Here is a 15696-nt window from a genome sequence, read left to right on the forward strand (position 1 = left end):
ACGTATCTGAAGAAAAGAGGATGTTATCAGCTGAATCCTGTGAAGATGCTCCACGTAGAGGCAAAACAACTTGGTCGAGTGATACGGGGCACAGTACAGCACCTGCTGTTTGGCGAATTCTGTCATGCACCCGTCAAGACTTCCACCGCCCCGTATACAAGAGGAAACAGCGATCGCCTCGCACAACACACGTGTAGATTGTAGCGTTCACCGAAGTACAAGAAGTAAAGCGAGGAGGACAGCAGACAGAAAAGGGTGCATCGCAGAATTGGTTCATCGCCACAACGGTCGAGGAGCCTCAGACAGGGAGGTCTGCGGGACAGGAAGGGATCGCAACAAGGTACTTAGGACCTACCAAATCCTTCCTCCACACAGTAGCAGACTCTTCAGCTTGTTTGCTTTACGTGTGGATGCTCTGAATTCTCCGTCACGAACGCCAACCTCCTGAGTCCCGCACGAATCGAATGCGTTCTAGCAGACGCGCCATAGCATACGCGACACTAACAAAACGGTGAGGGGGGTGTCTTTCGTTTTCTCGCACCCTCTCAACACACACGCATATGCCACTCTCGGGGACAAGTGAAGTTGCACGTTTTTTTGTTGTTTTACGAGTAGGGGGCAATACAGGAAAGAAAAAATTTCGAGAAAGGCGGCTGTGCGCCACATAGGCGTTCACCCACCCACCCACTCACCCACCTCCCACACACGCGCGCCAATGTGCAAACCGGCAACAGAGCTGGCATTTCAAAACACCAAGTGCGCGTAGCCTCTTCTGCCCACATTGAACTGCTGCCCTCTGTCATCATTGAATGGAGAAAGCAGGTAGTGTAGGGAGAAGGGCAGAAAGAGGGGGAGAGAAGGGTATATCCTCCCTTGCACAGGTGTTGCTGAGAAGGGTGGTGCTGCTGCATCCGCCTACGAATGACGCTACTCCTCTCCGCTTTCGCTTTCCTTTGTTTATCAGCCGCCCGGCCCCAACACAGTCACGCAAACACACGTATCTGTTACCTTCACAATTGACGGTTGCTATAGTGCTCTCTCTTGTGCGGTTTACCGAAGCGCTCACTTTACTTCTGTTTTTCGCTTCCTTCGCTGTGAGCGTGTGTCCGCTTGCCTGTGTCTTAGGCTGGCTCTTGTCTTTGTTTGCCGATGAGGGTTGCGAGTTTTATTTTGTGCGTGTGCTTGTCTTTTTCCTTTAGAAACTCGTCATGCCAGAAAGTAAAAGAAAAAACAGTTGATAGTGGAAGTTGTACGCTTGAAACCTATACATACACATATATGTCCCTTGCGCGCGTGTCTGACTCCCTCTCTTTCTCCTCCGTCACGTGCGCCTCCATGTGAAATCGATCGCGGTCTCCTCCTGGTTGGAGTGGTGGTGATTTTCGACGATTCTGTGAACATGGAAAACAAAGTACCGTGTTACGCAAGGGAGGAAGGAGGGGGAGGGGGAATGCGCAGACGCACATACAAGCACGACTGCGGCCGTCAGCGCAAACATCACCTGCAGAAGTCCGAGCGCACAAAGCCGGTGAACAGAACGAAGCACCAAGACACACAGAGCAACAAACATGTCTGTCGGGGTCTCCATTGCCCGCGATCTCTCTGGAAACTTCGGGTGAAAGCACGAAAAAGGGAGAAAAAGGATCGCTAGCGCGACGCAGCTGATAAGCGAACTTCTCGCTACCTAGTCGACACTCATCTCCCGCTCCCCACTTGCCACTTGATGCTCTTCGCCACGAAGTGACGTAGGCTGCAAAGGAGGAGGGCGCTAAGAGCACGAAAAAAACTGGAGGACAAGAGAGAAAAGCTATAGAGGAGGAACAGCATAAATAGGGAAAAGAAACGTGGGGGGGGGGGTAGACAGGCGAGTAGGAAGAGGGGGACTCCCTTCTCACCGCCCCTACCCAACTCTCTCGAGTGCCGTTGGGTGTGTGTGTGTGTAACAAATAGGTGCAGTACAAGAAACAAATGACCTATAGGGTTGGCCTTCCTACACACGCGCGGGCACACACAAAAAGGAAGGCGAAGATGGAGGCTGGAAAGTAAAACAAAGAAGGAACGGCGAGCAAACAACTAAGACGTGGGAGGAATGGCGTTTTCTGATGCCGCTGTCGCCACTCATCCCTCTCTCCCTGCACGTGGTCTCGCTGAGGGCGGCCATCAAAAAGCGGCAGAACGAAAACGTCCAGCGGTGGTGGCGATGATGTATGTTGGGAGAGAGGGGGAATGGGAGAAAGCGAGAAGCGGCAGACTAAATGAATGCATGACGAGGAAGAGAAGGAGGCGTCTGCACATGCCCCTCGCCCCCTTCTCCACACCTCACCCATCTGCATACACCCGCGCCAGGCACATCCACTCGATTTCCTTTTCGAGCTCTTTTCGTTCAGGAGTGAGTACACGAAGGTGCTCCGACAGGACGGACGGTGTGGGGAGCTGTCTACACTCTATGCACAGTTCGCCTTTAACGTCACCGGTTCGTTGCTGCCAGACGCCTTGTCTTTCCCTGAATCAATGAGGCCAAGCCTGATAAGCGCGTCCTCCTCGAGTGTATCCTCTCGCAGGTCGTAGATGGGCACAGTCACGATGTAGCTCCACTTCGCCGCCATCCACATGCCGGTCATTCCACAAAAGTACGAGCGCGCTGTCCAGGACTGGCGATGCTTAATGCCCCTCGCCATGAGCCACACCCCCAGACTGATCCCAACCAGGCAAGCGCAAAGAAAGAACGTCTGGTATGCAATGCGGCTGAAACTGCAGGGAGGGAAAATCTTGTACAGGCGGTACTGCGGCGTCGCCAAGAGCGCCACGCGCAGGGCGATCAACAGAATCACGACGACGAAGCCGCCACAGGCCCAGTAGTTCTGGTGCACAAAGCAAAAAAGTAGCACGCCCGAGAGGTAGGCCAGGGCGAATATTATGTAGATCGCCAGCCAAATGCGGAACGTGCGCCGCTTCCGCTCCAACTCGTTCATCGTGATGCGGGGAGCAACGGTGAAGTGTCAAAGGGAAAAGAAAACGCTAAAAACGCGATGGCGCGGGCGGACTAGCGGAGTATGAAGAGCTGGTGATGGAGGGAGAGGGACAGGGCACGACGATGCAGCGAGCTGTTATCACTGGGCATGCGCGGAGCAACATAGGCAGAGAGAGGAGTGGTGGTTAGAGCAGAGCTGGAAAGAGGAAGACCGTCAGAGCATGGTGAAAAGGGTGGTCTACGGAGGGCGAGTGTGTAACATATAACTCCTCCCCTCTTCACCGTTGAGCGCCCGTGGCCTGCGACCAGGTCTCGACGGTGCACGAGTGTTCATCCGTCACCTCTGAGGCGGCGGCCCACACACAAGCAGAAATACAAGGAAAGAAGCGCCAGCAGTACGTCTACCGCATGAAACGTGTGGTGAAACACACCACTTGGCGCTGCCGTTCACGACATCATTTCCCATCTCTTCTACCTCTGCTGTGGAAACAAAGCCTCCATCCACGGGCAGTCCGCAAAAACATCACTGCACACCAGCCCATACCGAGGGAGACCGGTGCCAGCTACACGGACGCAAACATGTGTTCTCCCGAGGAAACACGCAAGATGAGAGAGGACGAAAACGAGTGGAGACAAGATAGTGAGAATAGTGAAGCTCGGCGACAGCCACTGACAAAAAAAAAGAAAGGGGTGAGAGATGGTACTACTGGTTCTGCAGCTCACAACCGATGCTGATGGCACACAAGCCATTCATTTCTCTCGCGTCGCAGTGCGCCAGTGCTGGGGTGGGAAAACGCCGCAAAAAAAAATGCCGTGACAACGATGCTATGGAGGAGCGCGCGCCGCTCAGTCGTACTTCCGGACAATATCCTCCTCCGCAACGCTGCGGGCCGCTACAAAAAAAAAATCGCTGAGCCGATTCATGTACACAGTGGCTTGGCGCAAGTGATTCGTGTAGGTCGCGCCGTACAAGTCGCCCAGCGTGACCATCCGCCGCTCCGCACGCCGGCAAGTGGTGCGGCAGACATGCAGCTGGGCAGAGGCCACGTTACCACCTCCAGGTAGAATGAAAACGCGCAACGGAGCGAGGCGGCTGTCAATGATGTCGATGTTTTTCGCTAGCTCTTCCGTTTTTTCGGGAAAGCGGTAGCCCTCGAGAATCTCAGTCATATGCTTTGCAGTTTCGTCCTCGACGTTTTTCGCCGTTGGCGTTGCCACAACCGTTCCGGCGTTCAGCAGCTCCTGCTGGATTTCCGCCAGCAGGCTCATCATCGCCTCATCGTGCTCATGCCTCTCCGCGGCGCTGCGTAGCATCGCCCTGGCGAGCCCCACATGGCTGCTGAGCTCGTCGATCGCACCAAGAGCTTCGAACACGGCATCTGCTTTCCTTCGGCGCTCGCCAGTGAATAGGGCAGATGATCCGTTGTCCCCTGTCTTGGTGTAGACCATACTATGCTTGGGTACTTTACCACCACCTACCTCTTTCCCATCTTTTGAGGCTGCCGTAGGGGCGGCGGAAGACGCATCCACACTAGTGGCCGCGGAGGCGGCGGACGTGGCCCCGAAAGGACCTCCTGCTTCGGTTGTCATCAAGCGCTTGGACTGGACATTTGCGTGGCCAAAGGGGCAGTGGCGGCACCGGTTCCCGCAGCACTTCATGTTTCGCATCAGCCCAAGGCGGGTAAACACAGTGAAGCCCGTGCGCAGATCAATGTACGTGTCCTCGCCGTTCGCCACAGCCTGTGCATGTAGGGCCTTAATCTCAGGCGGCAGTCTCCTCTCGATGGAGTTTTCTTCGGCAACAACTGGATCGATAGTAGCAATCGGGGAGGCGCATGCGCCACAGGAAAAGAAACGGCTACCCATGACGCGTGGCACACCGCGTCGCGCCGTAGTGTACACCAGAGCCGACAAGGCCATGACGGCCAACACAGTAGCAGCAACTCGAGGAGTGCAACGCGTCCCGGCACCCCACATCGCACGTCTTCGTCTTCTGCGCAGCAGCGAGAGACGCTATTCAGAAAGAGGGGAGTTGTTTTTTAGACGTCATGCAGCGGAGAAACGATGAGCAACAGTAGGAGAACGAACAGAGGAGAGCAAGGAGAAGCCAAGCACTGCCGCCGCACGTAAGACGCACGAGAGAGAGAGAGAGAGAGCGACATTCGGCTTGAGCGCTGTGTTGCTCCGCGTCAAGACATCACAATACGCGGTGCAAAGAGCAGGGGCGCATTCATAAGGGAACACCATGTGCCCCAGTAGAAGCACAATCCTCCTGAAACACAGACATATACAGAGGCGCACACTCTCACAAAGAGAGGCCGCGAAGTGATCAAGAAAAGATCGGTCGCTACAACCTGAAGGTGCGCAGGCACACACACACACACACACACAACGGCGCAGATCGGTTGCTTGATGCAGCCACTGTGCCTTGAAGCTGTGAATGGTCTCCGACTTTCTTTTTTTTTTCGGCGCGTTTGCCTGGCAATGGGAGAATAATGGATGAAAGAACGAGAATGGACAGAGAGCACCACAGCGCCGATATTAGCTCCAAGAGAAAAAAAAAATGAAAGCCTGAGTCGATCCCTTTTTTGTCCATCTCTTCCGCGTTCTCTCTGGCTGCTGAAGAAGCAGACAAAGACACAGTGAGATCAGGAGAGTGAGAGATGGTCAGAGCGACGAAGGAGCCTGAGAAACACAACGAAAGCAAAAACAGAACTACGAAAACAATAATAAAAAAAAAACACATGTGCTCAACATGTACGCACGGCTTGTGGGTATGGTGTATACGTGTGCCTGCACAACAGATGTGTCCGAGAATACAAAGAAATGAGCAAGGACAAACAAGAAAGAACCATGGCTGATGGCATAGAGTATGCAAGACGCAAAAGAGAAAACAATTGTGCGGCAGTGCGTATCGATCACCTTGCTCCGACGCCCGAACAACTTCACAGCATTATGTGTACTCTCACCCACGCCTTTTCTTTGCGAGCTGGCGTAAAGGGAGGGAACGGGTACGGATGTTATTGGGAGCATGTCACGATTCTGCTTAGCCGCACCTCGGCATATCACTATAAGTTTGAACAACGGCAGGGAGCAGCGCACCGAGCAGGACGGAGAGCAGAATGAGCCACTATAACCGCACGGTGCGGGTCTGTGTGTGTTTTCGCTTCACTCTTTTTCTGGTGCATCCGCGTCGTGTTCGTTGGCGTTGATTTCGCTCCTGATTTCTTTGGTTTATCCTATTCGTGTCCTTTTCTCTTCCTCACTGCGTCGATGAAGTTTACCAGGAGACATTTCTGTGTTCATTGTCATTGCTTAGCCGTGACAGGAGACAACGACGATTCAGCCGCACCAATTTCGCGCAGGCCTCTGAAGTGTGTTTGGTTTGCTCTTTTCACTCAGACATCACTGACTCGCCGACACCAAAGTAGACAAGCAAAAGACAGGACGACACGTGGCGAGGGAGAGAGAAAACTACCCAGCGCACCAAGGAGAAGAAAAGCAGATAAAAGGAAAAAGAAGGGCAAAACTAAAAGTGCACTGTACCCTCTTTATTCGTTTGGCTTCTTGAGTTTCTCTCTGCTTCGCACAGTACCGCTAAACCTTCTCGTGGGTAATCGAGCAGCGTGCTAGCGCGTGCCTGTTAGAAAATGTGCATCTCTCTAACGGCTCTCCCTCCAGTGCTTGTTTTTATCTTTACATTTTCCAGTGATGCAGTGCAGGCTGTAGGCGTTGTGAGCGACACCGTCGATCCGTGCTACGTGAGCACCGGGGGAAGCATGTAGCTCACACTGAAAACCACCTGCAAAGCGAGGCTCGCTTTGTTCAACTCCGCCATACCCCCGTTCGAGTTCACCACGGACACCGTTTCCGACACTTTCAGCGACGGCACACACGCATGGGAGACGAAAATTACAATAACGAAAGGCGCTCCACAACAGCGGGGCTAAACAAAAGCCGAAATGGCGCACGTGCACACACACACACACGCACGCACTTCAGAGCACAAAAAACGGCTTCAAGAGACGAACATGTCCTCCGCCTGTGCATCTCTGCGCGGCAAGACACTCAGGCGTGGAGGCCTCGTACCACGCATGTACACATACCCAGTGAGAAGTAAATAGGCTGGACAGCATGCACGCTTGTGAAGTGCGTCATCACCCTCTCCGCGTTGCTTCCAACCCTCGAGATTGCTGCAACCTAGTCAAGAGTCTCTGGGCAGAGTTACTAACGAGGACGGAAAAAAAAACTAAAGTGCATCTGCGAGCAGGTTCGCCTTTCCTTCACGTGACCCCTTTTATGCCGCCTTTCAGCACATCAGCCTTAATCGGTCGCCACCTTCAGCTTCGCAACGCGCAGGTGCTGAAGGTAGGACTCCGCGCCGCACGAGTGAGCGTACACTCCACCAGTGAACGCCGCCGTCGCGTCTTTGCCAACGAACATGTCCAGGATGCGCTGGCCGCCGGGGTGGTTCGAGTACCAGATGACGTCCTTGCTGCTGTGCGTGTAGCCAGCGCCCGTCGGAATGCTGCGCATCAGGTCAATCACGTCGTTGTTGATGACAGTCAGCTTGCGGCCCTTCGCCACCTCATCCTGGACTTTCTCCCAAGTCCACTCCGCGGAGATGGGGATGTCGAGCTGGTCTAGCCGGGTCTGTGCCTGCTCCATCGCCTTCCTCGACTTCTTTAGCAGCATCTTGTTAAAGTTAGCGTCGATGACGTCTTTCGGCGTGCGCACGAGGTTCTTGGCACCACCAAGAAACGACACCGCGCGGATGATCCACTTGGTGGGGTCGTAGTGGTACCACTTGATCCCGTTGCGGTAGTCCTGGGCAAACTCGTGGTGGAAGTTGTGATAGCCCTCGCCGAAGGTGAACAGCGCGCACACGAAGGAGTCGTGCGACGAGTGGCGGTCCGAGTAGTTCTGCACCGCAGCGAAGAGGTTCGTGTGAGCCAGGCTGTTGATGAAGAAGGTGCAGTGGTGAACGAACACGATCTTCGCGAGGGCGGCGTAGAAGTACCCGCCGAGCCAGTCACCCCAGCCGAGGCCGCAGATCACCGTGGGTAGGATGACACCGGAGAGCATCGCCATCTTAAAAAAGTGCTTGTGCTGGAACTGGATAACGTAGTTGTACTTGAAGTCCGACACGTCCACCTTGCCGAGCAGGGAGTAGTCCTGCTTCATGATCATCCACCCCATGTGCGAGAAAATGAAGCCGCGCTGCGCGTTGTAGGGGTCCTTCTCCGTGTCCACGTAACGGTGGTGAATGCGGTGGTTACGGCCCCACCACTTAGCCGAGCCTTCGAAAGAGCCCGCACCAGCGAAGGCGCACAGCCACTGGAACGCAGTGGAGGCCGTGTATGAGCGGTGTGAGAACAGACGGTGGTAGCCAACGGTGACGCCAAGGCAACCGTTGAACATGTAGAAAACCACGGCGGTGACAAACGTTTTCCACTGCAGCGGCACGCCCATGAACACGGCAGCGAGGACGCCAGCGATGGGAAGGCCCAGGACAGCCACGGCAACATAGTTGATCTCATAGTTGCCCTCCTGGTACGTGGGCTGGCGGCGCGTGGTCTCCTCCGTCATATCCTTACCCTTCTTCTCCACCGAGGTCATCGTTAATAGCACAGAAAAAAAAACCTGTCGCAAGAACACGCTGACTGTTCGCACAGTACGTCAGCAGTTAAACGAAGCCGTTGTTGTGTTATCCAGCCCGGACACCGCGCAAGGAAGGTTATCGACGACACAACAATATACGGCGAGAAACACGAGGAGGCACCAGCAAAGGGAAGCGGGGGAGGAGGGGAAGGGAAGATGGACGAGGGAAGTGTAGCGCATTGTAGACTTGGAGAACATGGTCTGTCAGAAAGTGTGTGCTAGTGTGTGCAAGTGCCTGGTCTCACCAGCGCTGGCCTCGTGATTGGGGTGTGCCTACACTCTCAGCGGGTGCTGCTTCGTCGCGGCGTCTGCTCTGGCTCGCCTTTATTGTTCTGCTTTCGCGTTGCACAGTTCATCCTTTTTCCCCCTTTGGAGGAAAATAGAGGCGCACGTTTGCGAGTGCAAGCGCACAGTTAAAGTCTTACACGAAGTAGAACGTCATTAAAAAAAAACGAGAAGTGGCCACACGCACACGCATGTCAAGGAAAAGGACATGGGAACAGCACCGAATGCTAATAAGCAGTGCTGCGTTAGTGAACCCAGATGCGCACGCGCTTGTCCTTCGAACCTGTGGCCACCTTCTGCCCATCAGGGCTCCAGTCTGTCGCGTAAATCTCATCGCTATGACCGGACATGTCCTCGACAAGCTCCCGCTTAGCTACGGACCACAGCTTCACAGTGGTGTCCTTGCTGCCGGACACCAGCATGCGAGAATCGAGACTCCAGCTGACGTGATACACCGCTGCCACGTGCCCGCGGAAGGTGGTGATGAACCTGCCGTCCTCTGCATTCCAGAGCTTCACGCTCTTGTCCGCTGAGCACGAGGCTAGCATCGTCCCATCCGGACTGAACTGGATGTGAAACACAACCCCCTGGTGACCTGTCATGCGCGCCACCGGCGTGACAGACTGCTGCGGATTCCACAAGAACATCGTGTTGTCATCGGAGCAGCTTACAAGCCGCTCCGAACCGCCAAAGCGAGTCACCACAGCGTCGTAGCGCTTCCGTGCGTGCGCGCACATGTCCTCGCGTGCGCTGAACTTGCGATCCTCGTGGTCGAAAACGCCGGTGCGCGTGACAAGGTCTGTGCTGAGCGCCAAGAAATTGACCCAGTGCGCATGGCCGCGGAGCACGCACCACGGTGAGCCGGTGCCGGCATCCCACACTATTACCGTACGATCCTGTGAGGAAGAGTAGATGCGGTCCTCGCCACCCCACTTCACACATGTGACGCACGACTGATGACCAGATAAGGAGCGCTCCAGCCCCGTTGCCATGTTCCATATCTTTAACGACGCGTCCTTGCTCGCCGAGACGAAGCGGTCGCACTGAGGGTTGCGGTGCAGCGGCTCCCACGAGACATGAGACACGTACTGGGTGTGCGCCTTGTGCTTCTTGCACCTAAAATCGCCGTAGCCACCGTTATGCGTCCAGTTGGCTAGAATCCCGTCCTTGCTTCCACTCACCAAGTAACGTCCATCCGGAGACCACGAGAGCACCTGCACCCAGCTCGTGTGCGCCTTAAGCTCCTCCACGGGAGTGAGGGTGTTCATGTCCCAAATACGAATCTCCTTGTCGCCGCCACCCGTCGCCAACACCTGGCTGTCTGGAGAAAAGGACACCACCAGCACGGCCTCACTGTGGCCGTCCAGCGTACCAGCGCAGCGCGTCACGGGACGAACGCGAAACACTGCCTGCGGCTTGTACATAATCTCCACCACCGTTTCCTCCGGTGCAACAAACTCGAGCTTCTCAACATCCTGCGGACGCACGCGCCGCCCCTCCTTCAGCATTCGCGCTACGTAGTCGTGCTTCTGCCTCCTGAAAAGGATGTCCTGCACGCTCCTGTTGATTTGCTCGCCATCGATGAAAAAAGCGTACGGAATCGTTTTCGCCTCTTCATCTTGCAGTAGTGAAGAGAGAAGCTCATCGAGCTGCTTCGGCGTCGCAGACGCAGGGAGCAGGATTTGAGTGCCGCTTGGTGTCCCGTGTTCATCCAAAAGCCGTACCATGATCTTCGGCGCCGTGCCGCCGTCTTCGTCGCTGTGCAGCTCCACCTCGCGAACGACGTCGCGCTTCTGCTTTTTCCGCACTGGCATGGCTGTGGGCCTTCCACAACGGCACTGCAGCAGCGAGTACTGGAGCTAGTAGTGAAACTCCACGAAATGGAGAAGAACCGCTGCCGCTTGGCGATACTGTTTTATAAGAAAAAGAGGAGGCGTCAGTATAGGCGTGTGGGACAGGGGTGGGGGTGGGCGGAGGGAGCCGCATAAAAACGGGGCACGAGAGAACAAACAAGTCGAGATGAGAATAAAAGCGGAGGATGGACGGATATACACATGTAAGCATGAAAAGAGAGGTGCGCTGTGAATAGCATGTGATACATTCGCGATGGAAGAAACGATGCTGCTGCAGGGAGGTTACCGCCAACAGGCAGGAGTTGGGTGAAAGCGAGAGCGGCACAGACGGTGCGAGGAAGCTAGAAATACAATTCTCAAAAGGCGCGGGTCTTTTTGTTTTTTTTTTCCAGCCACGCTGCTTCTACTTTTCGTCATGACCACGATGCCGTGAGGCACACGCTGTACCCCGTGACTCCTCTGTACCTGAATCCCCCATTCCCTTCCCTCGCTCGGTCAGAGTGCTGGCGGTCATGGGAGAAAGGATCATTTGAGAGCAGAAAAATACCGAAACGATAAAAAACGCCGCACAACTTCTCATAAGCACGACCTTTGCACCCCTTAGGGACAACGGAAGCAATGTCAGAAGAAGCAGAGCCAGAGTATGAAGCGCACCACCGGCTCTTTGGCGTGCCGCCTGCGGCGCAGGAACTCTCTTGTCGTCCAACCACGCCGCAACACGAACATCTGAAATCCGAGAAGAGCGGTCAAGAACACGTCAAACACAAACACCAAAATTGCTCCAAAGTTTGTGATGGCGTCACCGTGCGCGAGGGTCCACAGGGCATACTTGTACAAGAGGTAGCTGAGGTTTGCAACGCCGGTTACAAGACAGCACAGGAACAAACGCCTGTTACGGTCACCGACGCAGTTGCCGATAAAGTAGCAGTGGTGGTCCATCTGCTTGATGTGGGAGCCACAACGCCGGCAGTAAGAAATGCCGTCATGCCCTTCCGCCGAAGCACTACGGGAGATGACCTGGGGTACACTAAAAACGCACGACGCGTAAAAGAGCGCGAAGAGCCCCACGAGGACGAGATAAGCAACATCCGAGGAGTGACACTGGACCAGCAGTGACAACTGCACACCTCGCAAATACGGCAGGTGGTCGACCAGGTCCCACACAAAAAAGAGCGGGTTGCAGGCTCGAGCATCAGCGTTTCCGCCCGTCTTGGTTCGAGCCACGAACATCACGATGTAATACTGCCACGCGAAGGAGAGAGTGACGAGGGCGACATGTGCTCTGCCAAGGATGCGCGACCGAGTATGCACCGACTGAGGCGCGTGCTGAGACATGCACATGGCCTCGCTCACAAAGCACTTGCCAAAAACGAAGTTGCCGAGCATCAAGATAGCCGGTAGGAACAGTGCCGCATACACCGCCCCCCACGACGTGAGTGCCTCCTCCCATGTCGTCATTGGGCCGGGTGCACTTTCGGTGGCCCTGGGAGACGTCAAATATGATTGCCAAAGCGAGAAAGTCACCCTCTCCCGTTCTCCACCGGCTTGCCCTCTCCTTTTTCGTTGCCCCAGCCCCTCCATGTCATGGAAAGGGGACCAACGTATGCAATGTGAAGTCGAAGAAAGAAGAAAACACAAAAAGGGGGAAGGAGAGGTGAAGGTCAGCCACCACCAGATTGATAATCATCGGGGGAAAGGGCAACAGTGAGTGCAGTTCAACAAATTTCAAACCGGTACAACAGCATGCCGACGGCATCCATCACCCCTAGCGAAATGTGGCTCGACTTGCTTGCTCTAACGATCAGTACCCAATGATGCACGCCACACCTCCACCTTCTAGGACTGCTATTTCGTTCTCGACTTTTTTCTCGCTCAGTTCTTGTGCATTCTCTGCTTTGTGCAAAGTCAAGCTTTCCCCATCGCACCCTGCTGAAAGACTAGTCAGCGTCCAACGTGGCCAAGCCGTGGAAGCATGATGGTAATGGTGGTGGGGAGTAACAGAGCAACTACCGCGGCAGCGGTGCGGTCCTCTCGTCTGAATGGGGGAGGATCCACCGCTGCGGATTGACCGCGCGAGGGTTGACTGAGTCCTTACCCCTCGTCCTCGCTGTTTCCGCCACCCACTGCGTGAAGACAATCGGTGGCGAGCACCGATAGCTGCATGTCCCGGAATGCACAGAAGCAAAACAAAAGTGCTGAGTTACAAGTGCGATCGACCGGCAAAAACGGAGGGAAGCCCTCTAAAAGAAAATGAGCAGCTGGCTGAGCGAGGAGCGCAAACAGTGCTGCGCAGAGAGAGGATGAAGATGCAGCAGCGTTACATCACCGAGCGAACTACAAGCAGGGCAAAAGCAAAAGAAAGACGAAGATGAGAAGCACTCACTCCCTCTCACCATCTCGCTTGCGCTTTCGACTACCGGCCTCTGGCTCGCGCACTGCGGTGATACCAACAATCTCCTCATACTCCGTCTTTGGCGCCGTCACGGTGCTCACATTCTCGGCAGCTAGGGTTTCCGAGAAAGATGCGTACTTGGCAGCTGATGAGCTCAGTCTACCCATCCTTCGGAGAGTCTCTTTCGAGAGCAAAGTGGTGCCGAGGTCCTTCTCGTGCTCCCATGGCTGCGCCATCTCCTTGAAGAACCCCCGGGCAACCGCGACGGCAGCATCAACGCTCAGATTGGTGTTGTTCTTCAGGCACTGCACGATCCAGCGTGGAATCTTCTTGACTTTGTCATTGAGCGCGAAGCGCTTATCGACCAGAAGCATCATTCCGTAGTCTGTCTTGTTGCGCAGCACCCGCCCGATGCACTGCGACGCCTGGCGCATTGCATCGAAGTTGCGAAACTCGCTTTCTGATATGCCAAGGCACACCTCCATCCAGTGCATCCGCTGTCGCAGGGGCTCATCGTTCGGGGGCAAAAAGGGAACACCGAACATAACCACGGCACGACCGTAATGGCGATCGAAATCGATTCCCTCTGCGATCTTGCCGCGAGCAATCGACATGAATATGGCGCCGCGCCCAATGTCGCACGCTCGGCGGTAGTTGGCGAGTGCAACCGACGTCTCCTCCACACCCTGAGTCTCGACAAAGATGAGCTTGTGCTTCGCCAGCTTCTGCAGAAACCCGGAGCTGTGCCAAGCGAGCAGCACCTCGCCCATGTACTGGTACCCCGTGAAAAAGCACACCATCCCGTCAGGAACCGTCTTTGCCAGCTCGAGTAGCAGGCTCTCGTACGCCGATGTAACGAGCGCCTGCGCAGTTGGGTTCGTGCGCACCTTGAAACTACTGGTGACCTCCTCAGCTGTGATGCTCACGCTCTCCGAGCTGCGGGTCACAATCACTGGCGCAATGCACTTGCGTGACAGGGTCATTTGAAACGACTTCGAGATGGCCGGGGTAAATCCCAGGATTTTCGGATAAATGTCCATGGGCGAGAGTGTGCCGGAGGTGAGGATGACACTGCGGTACCGGGCAAAAGTGTCCCGAAGCGCCAGAGAGGCGTCCACGCAGACGGTGCGGATGACGGGATCTGGAATCTGCGGCCGCGTTGGGTCAAATGCCTCGCACACCACTACGAACCCCGGTTTTTCGTACCGGTCATCCGTGTAGTACATGGAGAGCAGTGTGTACATCTGTGCGATAAGCGCTACGGGGCGGTACTTGCCGGCATTCGTGACTTGCAGGGTTGTCAGCAGCACCTTCAGGCGCTCGGACAAGTAGCGGAAGTGGCTAATCTCCAGCGCGCATTCCTCTTTCAGCTTCGTGAGAAACGTCAGCGGGTCAGCCACGTATGTACGAGTGATGCGCGCCACAATGCGATGCGTAAAGTCGACAAGACGCTGCATGAATGCGAGAAAGTGGTTGGCCTGGCGCAACGACGCGGGAATGGCGCCCTCAGCTACGTTGGCTGGAATCGCAGGCGCCTCCACCAGTGCGCGCTGCTCTGGGTCGCGCGCCATCTCAGTCATAGCCAGCCCGTTCACGAGGCGGTCGTACTCATCCTGCAGCATCTGCCGGTTCGTCGCCTTCAAATGGTCCAGCTCCTTGCTCAAGTCCTTCATATTCTGCTTTGCGTCCAGGGAGTCTTTCTTCGTGAGGATGAGTGACATGGCCTCGATGCATACATCGTCCACGTTGTGGCCCTCGTCCATCACGACAATCGTGTTCTCGTTCAGGAACTCCTTCGTCACCTCCGACACTACGGGATCCACCATGTACAGATACGAGTGCACGATAATGTCAACGACGGGGAGGGCCTTGCGCACCAGGTAGTAGGGACACACGTGGTGCTGCTCACCAAAGTCTTTCAAGTCGTCCAATGAGTACACACCTGGAGGAAGCTCTAATGGTGCTTGAGCCAGCGTGTCATAATACCCGCATCGCCCTTCCTGCTGCCACGGAGCCGTAATCGAGCGGCAGCCGGCGTCCACTTCGTCCGGGTGTATAAGCGAGGCGACGCTAGTCTCAATGCACAGGTTCTTTTTCGCTGTCAGACAGAGGCCACGCAGCGGTCGAAGCTGCTCGCCTTCCGCTTCCCAGTGCTTCAGCAGCTTCCGCATTTCGCCCATCGTCTTCACCATCTCCTCCACTGTTCGGGTGCAGTACACCACCTTCCGCTTCTCGTGGGCGTGGTGATGCAGATACGCGACCAAGATCGACAGCAGTGAGATTGTCTTTCCAGTGCCCGACGGCATCTCCAACACCATGTGTCCTCCCTTGTCAAGGCCGCGCTTCAGCTCCGTTATGTAGTCCAGCTGCTCCGGATAGATGTACTCGTACGGGAACACCACGAGCACATCCTCAACGTAGAGCTTCATGGCCAGCCTATACACAACAAATTCATATACATGTCGCACCCAGCCTGGAGGCGTTGCTGTCGCCTTGATGCAGCACTCCTGTCCCTTTGCGTCGCTGTGAGAGCG

At 55.3% G+C, this 15696-nt stretch overlaps 6 protein-coding genes across 6 annotated transcripts; all 6 read right to left on the minus strand.

Annotated features, from left to right (window-relative positions):
- Window positions 1–2444: 2444 nt before the first annotated feature.
- Window positions 2445–2972, minus strand: LDBPK_242320 (hypothetical predicted multi-pass transmembrane protein; the record flags this gene model as incomplete). The annotated part of the gene is made up of 1 exon (XM_003861272.1): window positions 2445–2972. One exon carries the CDS (start codon window positions 2970–2972, stop codon window positions 2445–2447), a length of 528 nt encoding a protein of 175 aa, XP_003861320.1.
- Window positions 2973–3817: 845 nt separating this feature from the next.
- Window positions 3818–4948, minus strand: LDBPK_242330 (hypothetical protein, conserved; the record flags this gene model as incomplete). Its single annotated transcript, XM_003861273.1, has 1 exon — window positions 3818–4948. One exon carries the CDS (start codon window positions 4946–4948, stop codon window positions 3818–3820), a length of 1131 nt encoding a protein of 376 aa, XP_003861321.1.
- Window positions 4949–7294: 2346 nt separating this feature from the next.
- LDBPK_242340 (fatty-acid desaturase, putative) lies at window positions 7295–8590 on the minus strand (the record flags this gene model as incomplete). The annotated part of the gene is made up of 1 exon (XM_003861274.1): window positions 7295–8590. The coding sequence occupies one exon, from the start codon at window positions 8588–8590 to the stop codon at window positions 7295–7297; it is 1296 nt and encodes a 431-aa protein (XP_003861322.1).
- Window positions 8591–9162: 572 nt separating this feature from the next.
- LDBPK_242350 (notchless homolog, putative) lies at window positions 9163–10731 on the minus strand (the record flags this gene model as incomplete). The annotated part of the gene is made up of 1 exon (XM_003861275.1): window positions 9163–10731. One exon carries the CDS (start codon window positions 10729–10731, stop codon window positions 9163–9165), a length of 1569 nt encoding a protein of 522 aa, XP_003861323.1.
- A 660-nt stretch (window positions 10732–11391) lies between these two features.
- LDBPK_242360 (zinc-finger multi-pass transmembrane protein) lies at window positions 11392–12228 on the minus strand (the record flags this gene model as incomplete). The annotated part of the gene is made up of 1 exon (XM_003861276.1): window positions 11392–12228. One exon carries the CDS (start codon window positions 12226–12228, stop codon window positions 11392–11394), a length of 837 nt encoding a protein of 278 aa, XP_003861324.1.
- Window positions 12229–13149: 921 nt separating this feature from the next.
- On the minus strand, window positions 13150–15591 carry LDBPK_242370 (TFIIH basal transcription factor complex helicase subunit, putative; the record flags this gene model as incomplete). The annotated part of the gene is made up of 1 exon (XM_003861277.1): window positions 13150–15591. The coding sequence occupies one exon, from the start codon at window positions 15589–15591 to the stop codon at window positions 13150–13152; it is 2442 nt and encodes an 813-aa protein (XP_003861325.1).
- Window positions 15592–15696: the final 105 nt, after the last annotated feature.

This window comes from Leishmania donovani, chromosome 24 (genome assembly GCF_000227135.1).
Source record: "Leishmania donovani BPK282A1 complete genome, chromosome 24".
NCBI lineage: Eukaryota > Euglenozoa > Kinetoplastea > Trypanosomatida > Trypanosomatidae > Leishmania > Leishmania donovani.